The sequence below is a fragment of the Macaca fascicularis genome, chromosome 5 (assembly GCF_037993035.2).
Source record: "Macaca fascicularis isolate 582-1 chromosome 5, T2T-MFA8v1.1".
Lineage (NCBI taxonomy): Eukaryota > Metazoa > Chordata > Mammalia > Primates > Cercopithecidae > Macaca > Macaca fascicularis.
Genome location: NC_088379.1, coordinates 65024017 through 65037008, shown reverse-complemented (window position 1 = coordinate 65037008; position 12992 = coordinate 65024017). Strand labels below are relative to the sequence as shown.

General features: G+C 34.5%; 1 protein-coding gene across 1 annotated transcript in view; it reads right to left on the bottom strand.

The window, feature by feature from the left end:
- Positions 1-12992, bottom strand: part of LOC135964442 (UDP-glucuronosyltransferase 2B9-like) — a 23189-nt gene extending 10197 nt beyond the window's left edge. Inside the window, exons 1-5 of the mRNA XM_065545130.2 lie at positions 12238-12992; positions 10807-10955; positions 5509-5640; positions 1190-1277; positions 139-358 (exon numbers count right to left, since the gene is read on the bottom strand). Of these exons, the coding sequence (XP_065401202.1) occupies positions 139-358; positions 1190-1277; positions 5509-5640; positions 10807-10955; positions 12238-12958 (1310 nt within the window). The 5' untranslated portion in view covers positions 12959-12992. The remainder of the gene's footprint in view (positions 1-138; positions 359-1189; positions 1278-5508; positions 5641-10806; positions 10956-12237) is intronic.

The window sequence follows — 12992 nt, the reverse complement described above, 5'->3', positions numbered from 1 at the left end:
AAAGCAGATTTCAGTTTGGTTAAATCATTTAAATTCTTTCAGAATTACTCTCTTATAAAAAGGATGAAACTCACACTCACTATTGACAAGAGAAGCTATGCATAAATACCACCTAGTGAAAAATATTGTTCTACTCACAAAGGATCATTAATTACTGTCTTCAGTGCATTCGCCAAGTCTGTACTCGACATTGTGTCGAAGTCCAATCTAACAGCTGCTCCTTTGGTCTTCATGTGAGCAATGTTATCAGGCTGATCGGCAAACAAAGGAATGCCCACCATAGGGACCCCATGGTAGATCGCTTCGTAGATGCCATTGGCTCCACCGTGAGTTATAAAAGCTCTGGTTTTTGGATGACCTAGGATTGCATGAATTTTAGCAAAATTATTCATAGGAATAAAATGAGATGCACAAGGAAAGGCTCTGAAAGTGACAGTGTTTTCTAGATAACACATTGAACTAATTTGCTATTGCTTTTCAGACTTCAGAGGAAAAACACGTACTTGTGCTGGGTATGCAAGTGAAGGCTGCATGGTGTGTGTGACTTCAGACTGCAGAACAATACAAGAGTTCCAGTTGGACTAATGAAAAAGTGCGATCTAGATTTTTAAAATGTGCAATAAAGAAGACAGCAAGAGATGGGCATGATGTGAACTGCTATTTTAAGTGCAGTCACAGAGTGTGATATGTGGGGTGTGCAAGGCAGCAGGCAGTGGGTTGTTCGTGGTGCTAGGATTGAGGAAGGACAGGTCACACTTCATCATGATGTCATCACTTTAAGATTAAGATTAGCAATTTAATCATTCAGAAAATACAGAATCACTGGTGATAGAAAAGCTATTATTTTTGGTGGCATTTGAAATAACCCTGCAGGAGAGGAAACAACAGGTGTAAAGTTGTAGAAATAGACAGAGAGATACCTCAGGAAGTTATTGAAAAGTTCTGTGAGATGTAGTAACACCTGAAATAAAGATTCTTGCTGATTCTGACCATAAAGAATGTGAGTGTATATCATAAAATGCCAATAATTATAGCGTATTCTTTTTCCCCTAGGACTGGTAAATAAATATAAAGAAGTTACATTTTGTTTTTCCTAATCATATATTCAAAAAGCTTGTTTCATGATTAATTCTTAACACTCTAATGTGCTGTTACTAATATATCCAGTATTTGTTCACCGGAGTCTTACCTAGAAGGTCATTCTGGGGTATCCACTTATAGAGCCGAGTATTGAGGCCTAAGGTATCCGGTTTTTTCCCATCAAATCTCCACAGAACCTGTTACAGTAAATAAAATATCTTATTCCATGAGTGGAATTCAAAAGTTATGTAATGTTAGAACTGTAAAAGGATAGGAACGAGATCAAGGGATGTTAGTAAATCAGAACTACTCAAAGACTGATATAAATAGAATACTCACATTTAATTTTCTCAACTTTTATAATTAGTTAGGCACATAAGGAAATAATGATTTTCCAAAATAATACCTTAGAAAAAATCGGATTATCAATGAAAAGTTCAAGTATTTAAAAAATTGTTACACTTTTTAGAAGAAACCTACGTGCAGCCAGCCATCATATGAGAAAAAAAAAAAAAAAAGCTTAACATCACAGATCATTAGAGAAATCTGAATCAAAATCATGATGAGACAGCATCTCACACCACTCAGAATATCATGCTGTGGGCGAGGTTGTACAGAAATGGCTTGCTCATACTCTGTTGGTTGGAATGTAAGTTAGTTCATCCATTGTGGAAGACAGTGGTGATTTCTCAAAAACCTAGAGGGGAAAATACCATGAAACCCAGCAACCCCATTACTGGGTATGTAACGAAAGCACCATAAATTGTTCTTTTGTAATGACCCTTGCACAGGTATATTAATTGTAGTACTATTTACAAGAGCAAGGACATGGAATCACCCTAAATGCCCATTGATTACGGTCTGAAGAAAGAAAATATGGTACATATACACTACTGAATATAAAAAAAAGAACAAAATTATGTATTTTGTAGGGATACAGAAGGAGCTGGAGACCATTATCCTTAGCAAACTAGCAATGGGATGGAAATAAAAATATGGCCTATCCTCACTTATAAGTGGAAGATGAAAGATGACAACATGTGGACCTATAGACAGGAACAACATACACTGCTGTGTATTGGAGGCTGGAGGGTGGGAGGGGAACGAGGATCAGGAAAAATAATTAACTGATATTAGCCTGAATATCTGGGTGACGAAATGATCAGTACAATAAACCCCCATGACACAAGTTTACCTATGTAAAAAAAACTGTACACGTACCCTTGAACTTAAAATAAAAGCTAAAAATAAAAGTGCAGCACACCAAGTCTTTGCTATTGTGAATAGTGCTGCAATAAACATACGTGTGAATGTGTCTTTGTAGCAGCATAATTTATAATCCTTTGGGTATATACCCAGTAATGGGATGGCTGGGTCATATGGTACATCTAGTTCTAGATCCTTGAGGAATCGCCATACTGTTTTCCATAATGGTTGAACTAGTTTACAATCCCACCAACAGTGTAAAAGTGTTCCTATTTCTCCACATCCTCTCCAGCACCTGTTGTTTCCTGACTTTTTAATGATCGCCATTCTAACTGGTGTGAGATGGTATCTCATTGTGGTTTTGCCCTACAACTTAAAGTATAGTAATAATAAATAAATTTTAAAAAAATGCAGCACACCAACATGGCACAAGTATACATATGTAACAAACCTGCACGTTATGCACATGTACCCTAGAACTTAAAGTATAATAATAATAAATAAATTAAAAAAAAAAAATAAAAAATAAAAATAAAAATATTCTAAGAAATGTATAAAAATTTTAACTATTCATTATAATTCTAGTGTAAAAAACTATTTTCATAATGACCTGCGTGCTTCTTTTCTTTTATGTATTTTATATTAGTTTTCATCTTCCAAATTTAATTTGAATGTATTCATTTCTTTTTGAGTAATTTGACAAGTAGTTCACACGTACCTGCTTGTGTGTAGGTTATAATGTTAGAGCCTGTTGTCCCTTGATTGACAAAATAGCAAGAACATAAATAAGCTACTTATAAGAAATAGATTAATGCTGCAAGGGTAGTATGTATAACTTAATTGGAATTATAAATTATCAAGCACTACTTCCAAAATAAATTTCAAGTGACCATTTTTGACACAAATTTAGAGTATTATCAGTGTTTCTAACTTTGGGTACTTTTTGGCATAGAAATGAGGAACCTGGTGGTATCATGAATAAAAATACAGCTGTTGAATAAACTCAAAATTGTAGTTTGCTGAATTTGGTCAACTGATTATTAACACTGAGACAACGTGCTACAAAGCTTTGACAACAGTGATTAATATGTTCTGCTATAGCCAAGACATTTTATGTTTAAGTTACTAATTTTGAAACTGTGTGGGTACTTGGACAAGTTGTCTGTCAGCCTAGGCTGTTCTTTCTCTAAATAGTACCCTGAACATTACTCAGATACACCTCTTCAAAAATGTACAGGAAGTACAAGAGGCTGGATTACACAGCAAGCCTAAACTGCATGATGTATGTGAGACTTTTTGAAATACCTGCTATTGTTATTGTGCTAGTGAAGTTACCTATTAAAATGTAACCTTTTCTGATAACACCAGTAGTGTGTACAGTGTCCTCAGGAATTCTTAAACGAAAGGGTCAAATGACAGGGGGAGAATTTGGTGGTATCTCTTACCTGACCCCAATATCATGATAATACCAAAACTTCACCTACATTTCTTGAATAAATTTATTCCTGATTATGCTATTAATGCCAAATTTATTATCAATGAACAACACCCTCTGTATTATTTTAGCATTGTTCATGTATATTTTTGATTTTGAACTAATATCTGAGATAATTAGTGCTTACTCAACAGCTAAATTTTTAGTCAGGATGTTTCTTTTTTAATTTTTCATATCCATAAAGTTTATTTTAAAAATGTATACAAGTAACTATATGGGAATATTTATTAATATACTTAAAAAGTTTGTTCCATAAGTTGAAGTAAAATACATTAGCAATATCTTCCAAACTCCATCTTTACAAAAATAAAACTTCTAGATCCTGAAATGTACTACAGTGGAGTCTATAGTTTAAAATTTTTTTTTTTTTTTTTTGAGATGGAGTCTCACCCTGTTGACCAGGCTGGAGTGCAATGGTGCAATCTTGGCTCACTGCAACCTCTGCCTCCTGGCTTCAGGTGATTCTCCTGCCCTAACCTCCCAAGTAGCTGCGATCACAAGTGCATGCCAACATGCCTGGGTCACTTTTTGTATCTTTAGAAGAGATGGGGTTACACCATGTTGGCCAAATTGGTCTCGAACTCCTGACCTCGTGATCCGCCCACCTTGGTCTCCCAAAGCGCTGGGATTACCAGCGTGAGCTACTATGTCTGGCCTATAGTTTACACTTTTAATCACAGGATTGGAATTCATTTTCCTTACTCCCCTGCTCCCCACATGTGGCAGTTATTATTCCTAAATTAACGACATTCAATCGTGTTATACTACCACAGATCTTTAAATAAAGTATATACCGCATAATTACTAACAGAGGCAATCTTCTCCACTTGTCAAGTATTTTATATAAGCATCTGACTTAAAGTGCAAATAGAAATATTACATTCCATAATTGTAAACATTCACCAAGAGCTTCCAGAGTATGATAAGTAATAGAGATGGCCCAAGAATCAGTCAAGTGTTCTTCACTCATTGGATACTGCTGAGATTAGGAAAACTGTTCTGAAGAAAATGATCATAAGTCTTACTTGTATTTCTACAAGGAAACAGTTCTGGATACACATTTTTTTATGAAAACACCTGAAAGTCATTCTAAAGACTATATTAAGCACCATTTTCACTTACCTGAAATATATTGAGTTAAATTCAGCAGTATGTATGACTGTTAATATCAGAAATTAAAAATAACTCTGGGTCTGAGGTTGCCTTTGGTGGATACATATGGAGCAGTGAGTTCCCACTGATGCTAATAGAAACCACTTGTGCATACCAAGGGTAGGAACTCCCCCAGGGCCACATGCAACCTCTAAGTCTGAGGCACAACTATGACTTCTGTCGGTGGATGCTATACAAGCATATTTAAGGCTATATTCGGCTATAAAGAGTTCAATCTACTCTTTAATATTCTTTCCATGTAGATCACATACACAATTCAAAATTTTATGGGACAGGAGGTGAAAAGTCTCCAAACACTTTTTTAATACCTTTCTCCATACAATTTATTGTCCGCATATTTACATAGGGGAATATTCATACTTAAAAACATTTTTTTTTTTTAAATGCAACCACAATTTTCAAACTTATCACTGTTTCTCCAGGAATATCCTTGTTCTAATTTTTCAACTTTTGGCCAACTTCACAGTTGTCAGAAGTTTCTATAATTGGATTACTTACAAACTTTAGCAGCCTCTTTCAGTAGTTTTCCACACCAGTAAGACACTTCATCTTACCTTTTGTGGGATCTGGGCAAGGGCTGATGCAATTACGTTGGCCCTTTCTTCTTCCATGTTAGTGACCATTGACCCCAGAGAAAACACCACAACACCATTTTCTCCAGAGCTCTGTACAAACTCTTCCATTTCCTGTGAAAAAAGAATTTGTTTCATCACAAAAGAGTAACAGCACAGCAGGCCCTACTGAAAGAATTGGAACAAATTACTAAAGAGAGAAAATCAGGTATTTTGAGTAATCATTGGAATAAATAATATTTTCTAACTGACTCAATCACTCAGGGTTTTTGCAATTAGATACAAAATGTGAGATAGGTAGACGCTGCTAAGGATATTTGTGTAACTATGTGTGTATATGTATGTATTTGTGTGCATGTGTGTAAGGGAGAAAAGAAATGGAGCTATTACATTGTAGTCAGGGAGATAATGTTAAAAATATTACACACAAACTCTTCTCTTATAATACTAAAATTACTAATATACGTTCTTGGAAAGTGGCACCACTCAGCTTTAATTCTATATTGTCGTTCTACTAAATCACTTGTGTTGATTTCAGGCAGGTTTTCTGTAGGATTCTTTTATTAGGAAGCCATTAGTGTTTACTTCCCTCACTACGAGCTCTGAGGATAAGCTGCTCACTGTTGGGATAACTTTATATCTATGTTTATGTTTCTCTACAAAGCTTTATACTTCACTTAAAGTTTGTCAGAGTTTTCTGGTAGTTTTTGAAAAACTAAACAAAAATAAAAGCTGATGGTTAAGAACCACTGACATTCTGGAGTCGGGTATTGTAATTTGGAATTTCCGTGAATTAGTCCAGGAGTCTTATTTATAATACAGAATTGTACACTATACAGTTACATAGTTAAATGAGCATATTTTCAGGTTATTGTTTAGGTGAAGCACCTATTGACCTGAAATCACACTGTTAAACTAATGCACTATTTATTACTGCATATGAGGAACTCTCATCATCACTTTGTTGTGTCTCAGAGGCAGCACTTGCATCAGAATAGAAGAGGCCACCAGACCTTTTTGCAGGGGAGATCTTGTCTCTCTTTTGAGTAGCTCATTCACACCACATTACAATCCTGGTGACGATGTGCTTGGCTGCAATCGGTTGTGAATTATTCTGACTCTTTTTCTCCAATGAATGCCAACATTTAAACTTAAATACTTTCAGATTTAATCATTGTGGTAAAACTTTTCCTTATGGTTCTTAACAAAACAAAGAAAAAATGTCCAAATGTTAACTGTGCAGACCACATATTACAGAGCATTTTTAAAATATGATTTTTAATCTTAAGGTAAGAGTCATTGTACTGCTATTCCAGGTAATACTTGGGGCATCTAGGTATTGTGTGTGATTACAGTTGACTGTAGCCATATTTACTGTAACTAGTGTTCAGTGTTTCACCTCACTAGCTTGATGCCAAGAGCCCTGTTTATCCATGCAGTGTTGAAGGAACCTAACCTCTGTTTACAGATTCATCACGGATATGGACTGGTTGTTTCTTCTTCTGTGATAACATCGTAAAAATAATATAAGATTAATGTAAGAAATTTTATAAAAGCATGAAAAATTTTTTTAAATAAAATTTTCCTAAAATTTTTATGTTGTGATATTAGTTATGTAAAATATGTTTTTTCATCATGGCTTTTGTCCTATTTATATAGCTCAATGTACACATGTGACACTTATTTAGAAAATGTTAATCTTATTGTGTAGGCATTTTCCTCCTGCAAAAACTTGTCATCTTGTTACGTTTATCATTTTCTAACTCCCTTTGTTTGTATTACAGCTGACAGTGTAATTGAATATTTCATTGATAAAATTATTGTAATGCTATTGTATGCACACTGTATAAGTTTTTAATCATTCCTTCATTTAAGATGTTGGACTACTTCCAATGCTAATTTCATGCATATTTTCCATAATGTCGAATAGGTGTACCTTAATATTTTTCTCTGTATGATTTCATTTGAATATAGTATAAAACTTATAGCAATATTCATTTTTAAACACCTGATACATTTTGTTGTGTATTATCCTCTTATGTAGAAATTATCTGAGAATCTAATATTTAATTGAAATGAAAGCAACCTGGGTTAGCAATTATTTTACATAATAAACAAAGAACTGGTTTCACAACCACTGACTTTCATTCAAATCTTTCTGCAAATTAGTAACAACAGCTAATAGTAGTAATTATCACTATTGTACTACTAGTCATCCTTTTTCTTGTCCTTCTACAAGTCCTAGTCTCTTCCCCTTCCTACTGACTCTATCGGTTTCCCTTAGTGTGAGTGGGGACATCTTTCAAGAGTAGGGCAGGTTGGCATAGATTTTTCATTAGTCTTACCTCAGCTTTTGTCTCTTGAGAAAGTTATCATATAAAGCCCATGCAATTTGCATTCAATATAGATATTGAGTTTTAACAAAGGAATAAAATCTCAGCTTTATGTGGACAAAAATTATCTTTTAAGAGATTACTTAATAATGTGATAAAGAATGCTTGCTTTGTACACTGGTTTTAAAAGTGTGATATGAATTTAAAATATATGAGTTTATTGTGTTCTTTCATAAAGAATATAATCTTATATGCCGACAGAATTTTTTTGGTATTGAAACTAAGAACACTATTCAGATACAAGTGGTATAAATTATTTGGTCTTTATTATACATGCATTGTTCATTATCTCTGTGCTTCTCTGTCAGGCAGCTATGATGTTAAGACAAGTTGGCACAGGGAGCTTTAATGAGTTACTTGTCATACGACAAAAATCATCTGCTTTCATAAGGTATGTTTATGCTGTAATATGTAAACCCCTGGGGTCTCAATGAAGAATGATTTAAATGCTTTAGTAAGATCAAGTGAAACTGAGTTTCTCTGCAAATATTACAGGAACACGTTTATTTTGTTGAGGAAGTGTTTTAAGCTGTGATACTGGTGAAGATCCTCATTGCCTATGAGATAATTTTAGAATTTTAACTAGCTCATTGCTGTGGGAAGTCAGGGACCCCAGAGGGAGGGACTGGCTGAAGCTGTGGCAGAAGAACATAAATTGTGACGATTTCACGGACATTTTTTAGTCCCCAAATTAATACTTTTATAATTTCTTACACCTGTCTTTACTGTAATCTCTGAACATAAACTGTGAAGATTTCATGGACACTGATCACTTCCCCAATGAATATCCTTGTGATTTCCTATGCCTGTCTTTACTTTCATCTCTTAATCCCATCATCTTCTTCGTAAGATGAGGAGGATGAATGTCGCCTCAGGACCCTGTGATTGTGTCAAATGCACAAATTGTTTGTAGAGCCTGTGTGTTTGAACGGTATGAAATCTGGGCATCTTAAAAAAAGAACAGGATAACAGCGATGTTCAGGGAACAAGAGAGGTAACTTTGAACTGGCCACCAGTGAGCTGGATGGAAGAAAGCTATATTTCTCCTCTTTCATAAGCAAATAGGAGAAATATCGCTGAATTCTTTTTCTGAGCAAGGAACATCCCTGAGAAAAGCATGCGCCCTGAAGGTAGGCCTATAGACAGCCCCTTTTTAAGGCATTCCGTCTTTTATGGTCGAAGCCTAAGGGATGAAATAAGCCCCGATCTCCTATAGTGCTCCCAGGCTTATTAGGTGGGGGAAAATTTCCACCTAATAAACTGTGGTCAGATAGGTTATCTGCTCTCAAACCCTGTTTCCTGATAAGATGTTATGAATGACAATGCCCAAAACTTCATTAGCAATTTTAATTTTACCTCATTCTTGGTTCTGTGATCTAGCCCTGCCTCCATTTGCTTTGTGATATTTTATTACCTTGTGAAGTCTGTGATCTCTGTGACCCACATCCTATTTGTGCACTACCTCCCCTTTTGAAAATCGCTAATAAAACTTGCAGGAACATCACAGATCCTGATGGCATGTGATATCTCCCCCGGACACCCAGCTTTAAATTTCTCTCTCTTGTGCTCTTTGTCTTTATTTCTCAACCCAGCCGAGACACTTAGGAAATAGAAAAGAATCCACGTTAAACATCAGGAGCGGGTTCTCCTGATAGCTCATCTTACTGTCAAAACTGATAAACTGATATGTCTAGTTTTAATCAAGTCCACATGGTGTCTGTCAACTATGACTTTGCAAGATAATATAATTTTGATGTACTGAAAAATCTGGCTCTATTAAATGAAGAATGATATCTCAAGTGACCTGCACATGTTAAGTAATTAGTACTATTAGTAATAATAGCAAAATAACAATAATTACAAAATAAATACTATCTCTGAGTAACTGACTACAGGTCAGAGACATTTCAAGTGTTTTTCTGTGTTCATATTTTTCCACACAACACAACATAAATTTGTCGCTATTTTTTAAATGTAGGTATCATTATTTCTATCAACATACTCGTCCACTTCTCCATCATCTGTTACCTGAATCCATGCAAAATTTCCTGAATGGCTGGCTCTTTATTCTGACCCTCCTGCAATTTAATCATTGAATATCTTGAAAGCTCTTCCTAAAGAAGAGAATCTTTTCATATAGCTTTCTTTCTTAACTCTTTTTCACAGTTTTTCAATGTGCTTAAAAAATATTTCAACTCCTAATATGTATCTGGCTCTAATTTGCCTCTCAGCATCATCTGATTCTTAGTCTCTCCCTGCAAATAAAACCTGAGGACTTGAGAACTATCCTGATGACTTTACCTGCTTTCCTTCTTTTGTCTATCTCTCCCCATCATTCTTTTACTTATTCCTGTGTATTGTTCAGCTCTCATCTTAGTAATCAGTGACTCCAGGATACTTTCTATTATCTCCACTGATGCTTTCTTGTCATTGGGTTTTTCCTTGAGATAATAGTTTTTATATAATTTTTATTACTTGCACATATTCTATCTTTTGAAGTAGAATGTAAGGTATGTGTGGACAAAAACTGAGTCCATTTTTTTTTCACTGAAAATTGTGCACTTACCTGTGTTTTGTGCTAATCCCTTTGTAAATATTATTTGAATGAATGATCAATACCTTCTTAGGTGTTAAATAATGAAGACTTTAATACAACCAACTCTATTTTTGAAGTCTTCTTAGTATTCCCCTCTATTAGTAGTACTCATAAAACTCACATACGTGTGATGATATCACTATGTACATGAGTTCTAATTAGTATCTGCTTTACCCCACCCACTTCCCATCTTTCTTTCAGTGTAAGTCAAACACTCTGAATGAAGACTGTAGAATCATTTCTACTGAAACTTCAAAGCCAACAAAATAAAACCAATGACAGTATGTTTACCTTAGGTAGTGGTTTGGCAGGTTTGCAGTGGAGTCCTCCAACAAAATCAACATTTGGTAAGAGTGGATGTGGAAACTGAAAATTCCAGGAGTTTCGAATAAGCCATATGTCAGCTTTCCCCATTGTCTCAGATAATGTAGTGGGTCTTCCTGACAAGAAAAAGAAAAGAAAAGGTGGATGACACAAGATAATTACATTAGGTTATTTTCTGAAAGGGGTTAGAAAAATGAAGGCAAAAATATAGGCAAAAGCGTCAGTGCTTTGAAAAATATATGCATATGTTCATTTACAGACATAATTTAATTTATGTATTTTTTATTTTGCCCATGAATATTTATAAGAAAATAGTAGGAGAATTGTGAGGTTAAGTTACATCTCTAATGTCACATCAGTATACTCACAATCATAAATAATTATTAAAATAAGCCACAGAGAATTAAACACCAATTTCTTTTCTTTTTAAAGCTTCAATAGTAGCATATGGACATTTAAAAAACTCTTTGAGCTCCATATTCAATTAATTCTACTGTACCTATAAAAATAATTTTCTAAGAAATACACTAGTTTACACAACTCATTAAGCCAATCCTTTTATCTTTGGTTCTTCAAGTGAACTGTGGACTATGTGGAGATTATGGATGAAAACTTTGTACTCTTTTAGATTCAAGCTAAGATCTTAATAATATTATCTTTAAGTAAATATATTTGTAAATTATAGCCAGAAATTTTTGAGAAATTATTGAAATAAAGATTTGTACTCAACCTTAATCTGTCTTATATCTTTTAATAAAGAGACATAGTTTGAAAAGCAACTATGTAGACATAACAACCTTCACATTCCAATAAGATGATTGGTCTCTAAATGAATGATTTCCAATTCTTTAATGAAAGAGTATAGAAACATTAGAAACTTCAAATTATCTTTAATGATTTTTGCATCAGAGATATAGACATTCTCTCTCTCTACTGTGAAGGAAAACTTCTGGTAACATGGGAACATCTTTTGATTTCTAAATAAGAAAACTAAGCTTTACAGAAAAAATAATTTTGGCAGTTATATAGATAGTTGTAGAAAAATGTGTAACTACTCATTCTAAATCTATGCATTCAGTAAGATGTTATTTGATGGGTTTTACAGATTTTAAGATGTAAAACAATGTATACTAAAACAGATGAGTAATTACTTAAAGTCTTGGAGGCACTGATACATAGGTTTATGATTTCCTGGGGTCTTCTGTGTGAAACATGGCCACAAGTTTTAACTGACCCTGTAATTTAAGCTTTTCTATAATATTTGTGAGATTGATAGATCATCCTGTATTTTCATTTTATAAATTCACTTACCAAAACCCCACTACCCTGACTTTATGGCTTTATATAAGCTCTGTTTCAAAGAGACAAATAAGTTACAGATTGAAAAAAAATACTTACCTAGAACTTCACTATAAAATTGATCCCACTTCTTCATGTCATACATTTGAAAATAAAAGTCAAAAGAAAGCATATAGATCATATTTTTTACCCTCTCCATGAAAGTCATTTGATCACTTAATTCTGACATAACAACAGGTACGTAGGAGGGAGGGAAAAGAAAACCTCCACAATGCTTTTCAAAAATGTAGCCAGGAGTGAAGCGGAGACTGTACACAAGGGGTATGTTAAATAGCTCAGCCAGCAGCTCACTACAGGGAAAAATAGGATCTGCAAAAACGACGTCAAATCTTGACTCTTGTAATTTCTTCATTAATTTCTTATTTGAAACTACATCTTTACAGAAATTTCTAATTATGTCACCAAACCTCCACATGATTTCTTGCATTTGTGAAAAATATAACCAAAATGTATCTTTTGGAAGTTCTATCCATCTCTTAACCTCTTGCATGGAGATATTCTCAAACTCAGTTTTAGTTAAAGATGTAGGAAAGACTTCAATTTTAAGAGCGGATGAGTTGTTGGGATCAAAAAGAATGGAAGCTGAAGATGCCAGGACAGTCACCTCATGACCTCTCTGGACAAGCTCTTCCAGGATTGTCTTCATATTCATCCAATGGCTATATTCTGCTGCCCACACCAGCACCTTTCCACAACTCCCAGAGCTAAAGTAAAAGCTCAGTTGTATTAGCAGAATTACTGAAGTCCATTTCACAGACATCCTGGTGCAATGCAATGCTTGTTTTCCAGTTGCT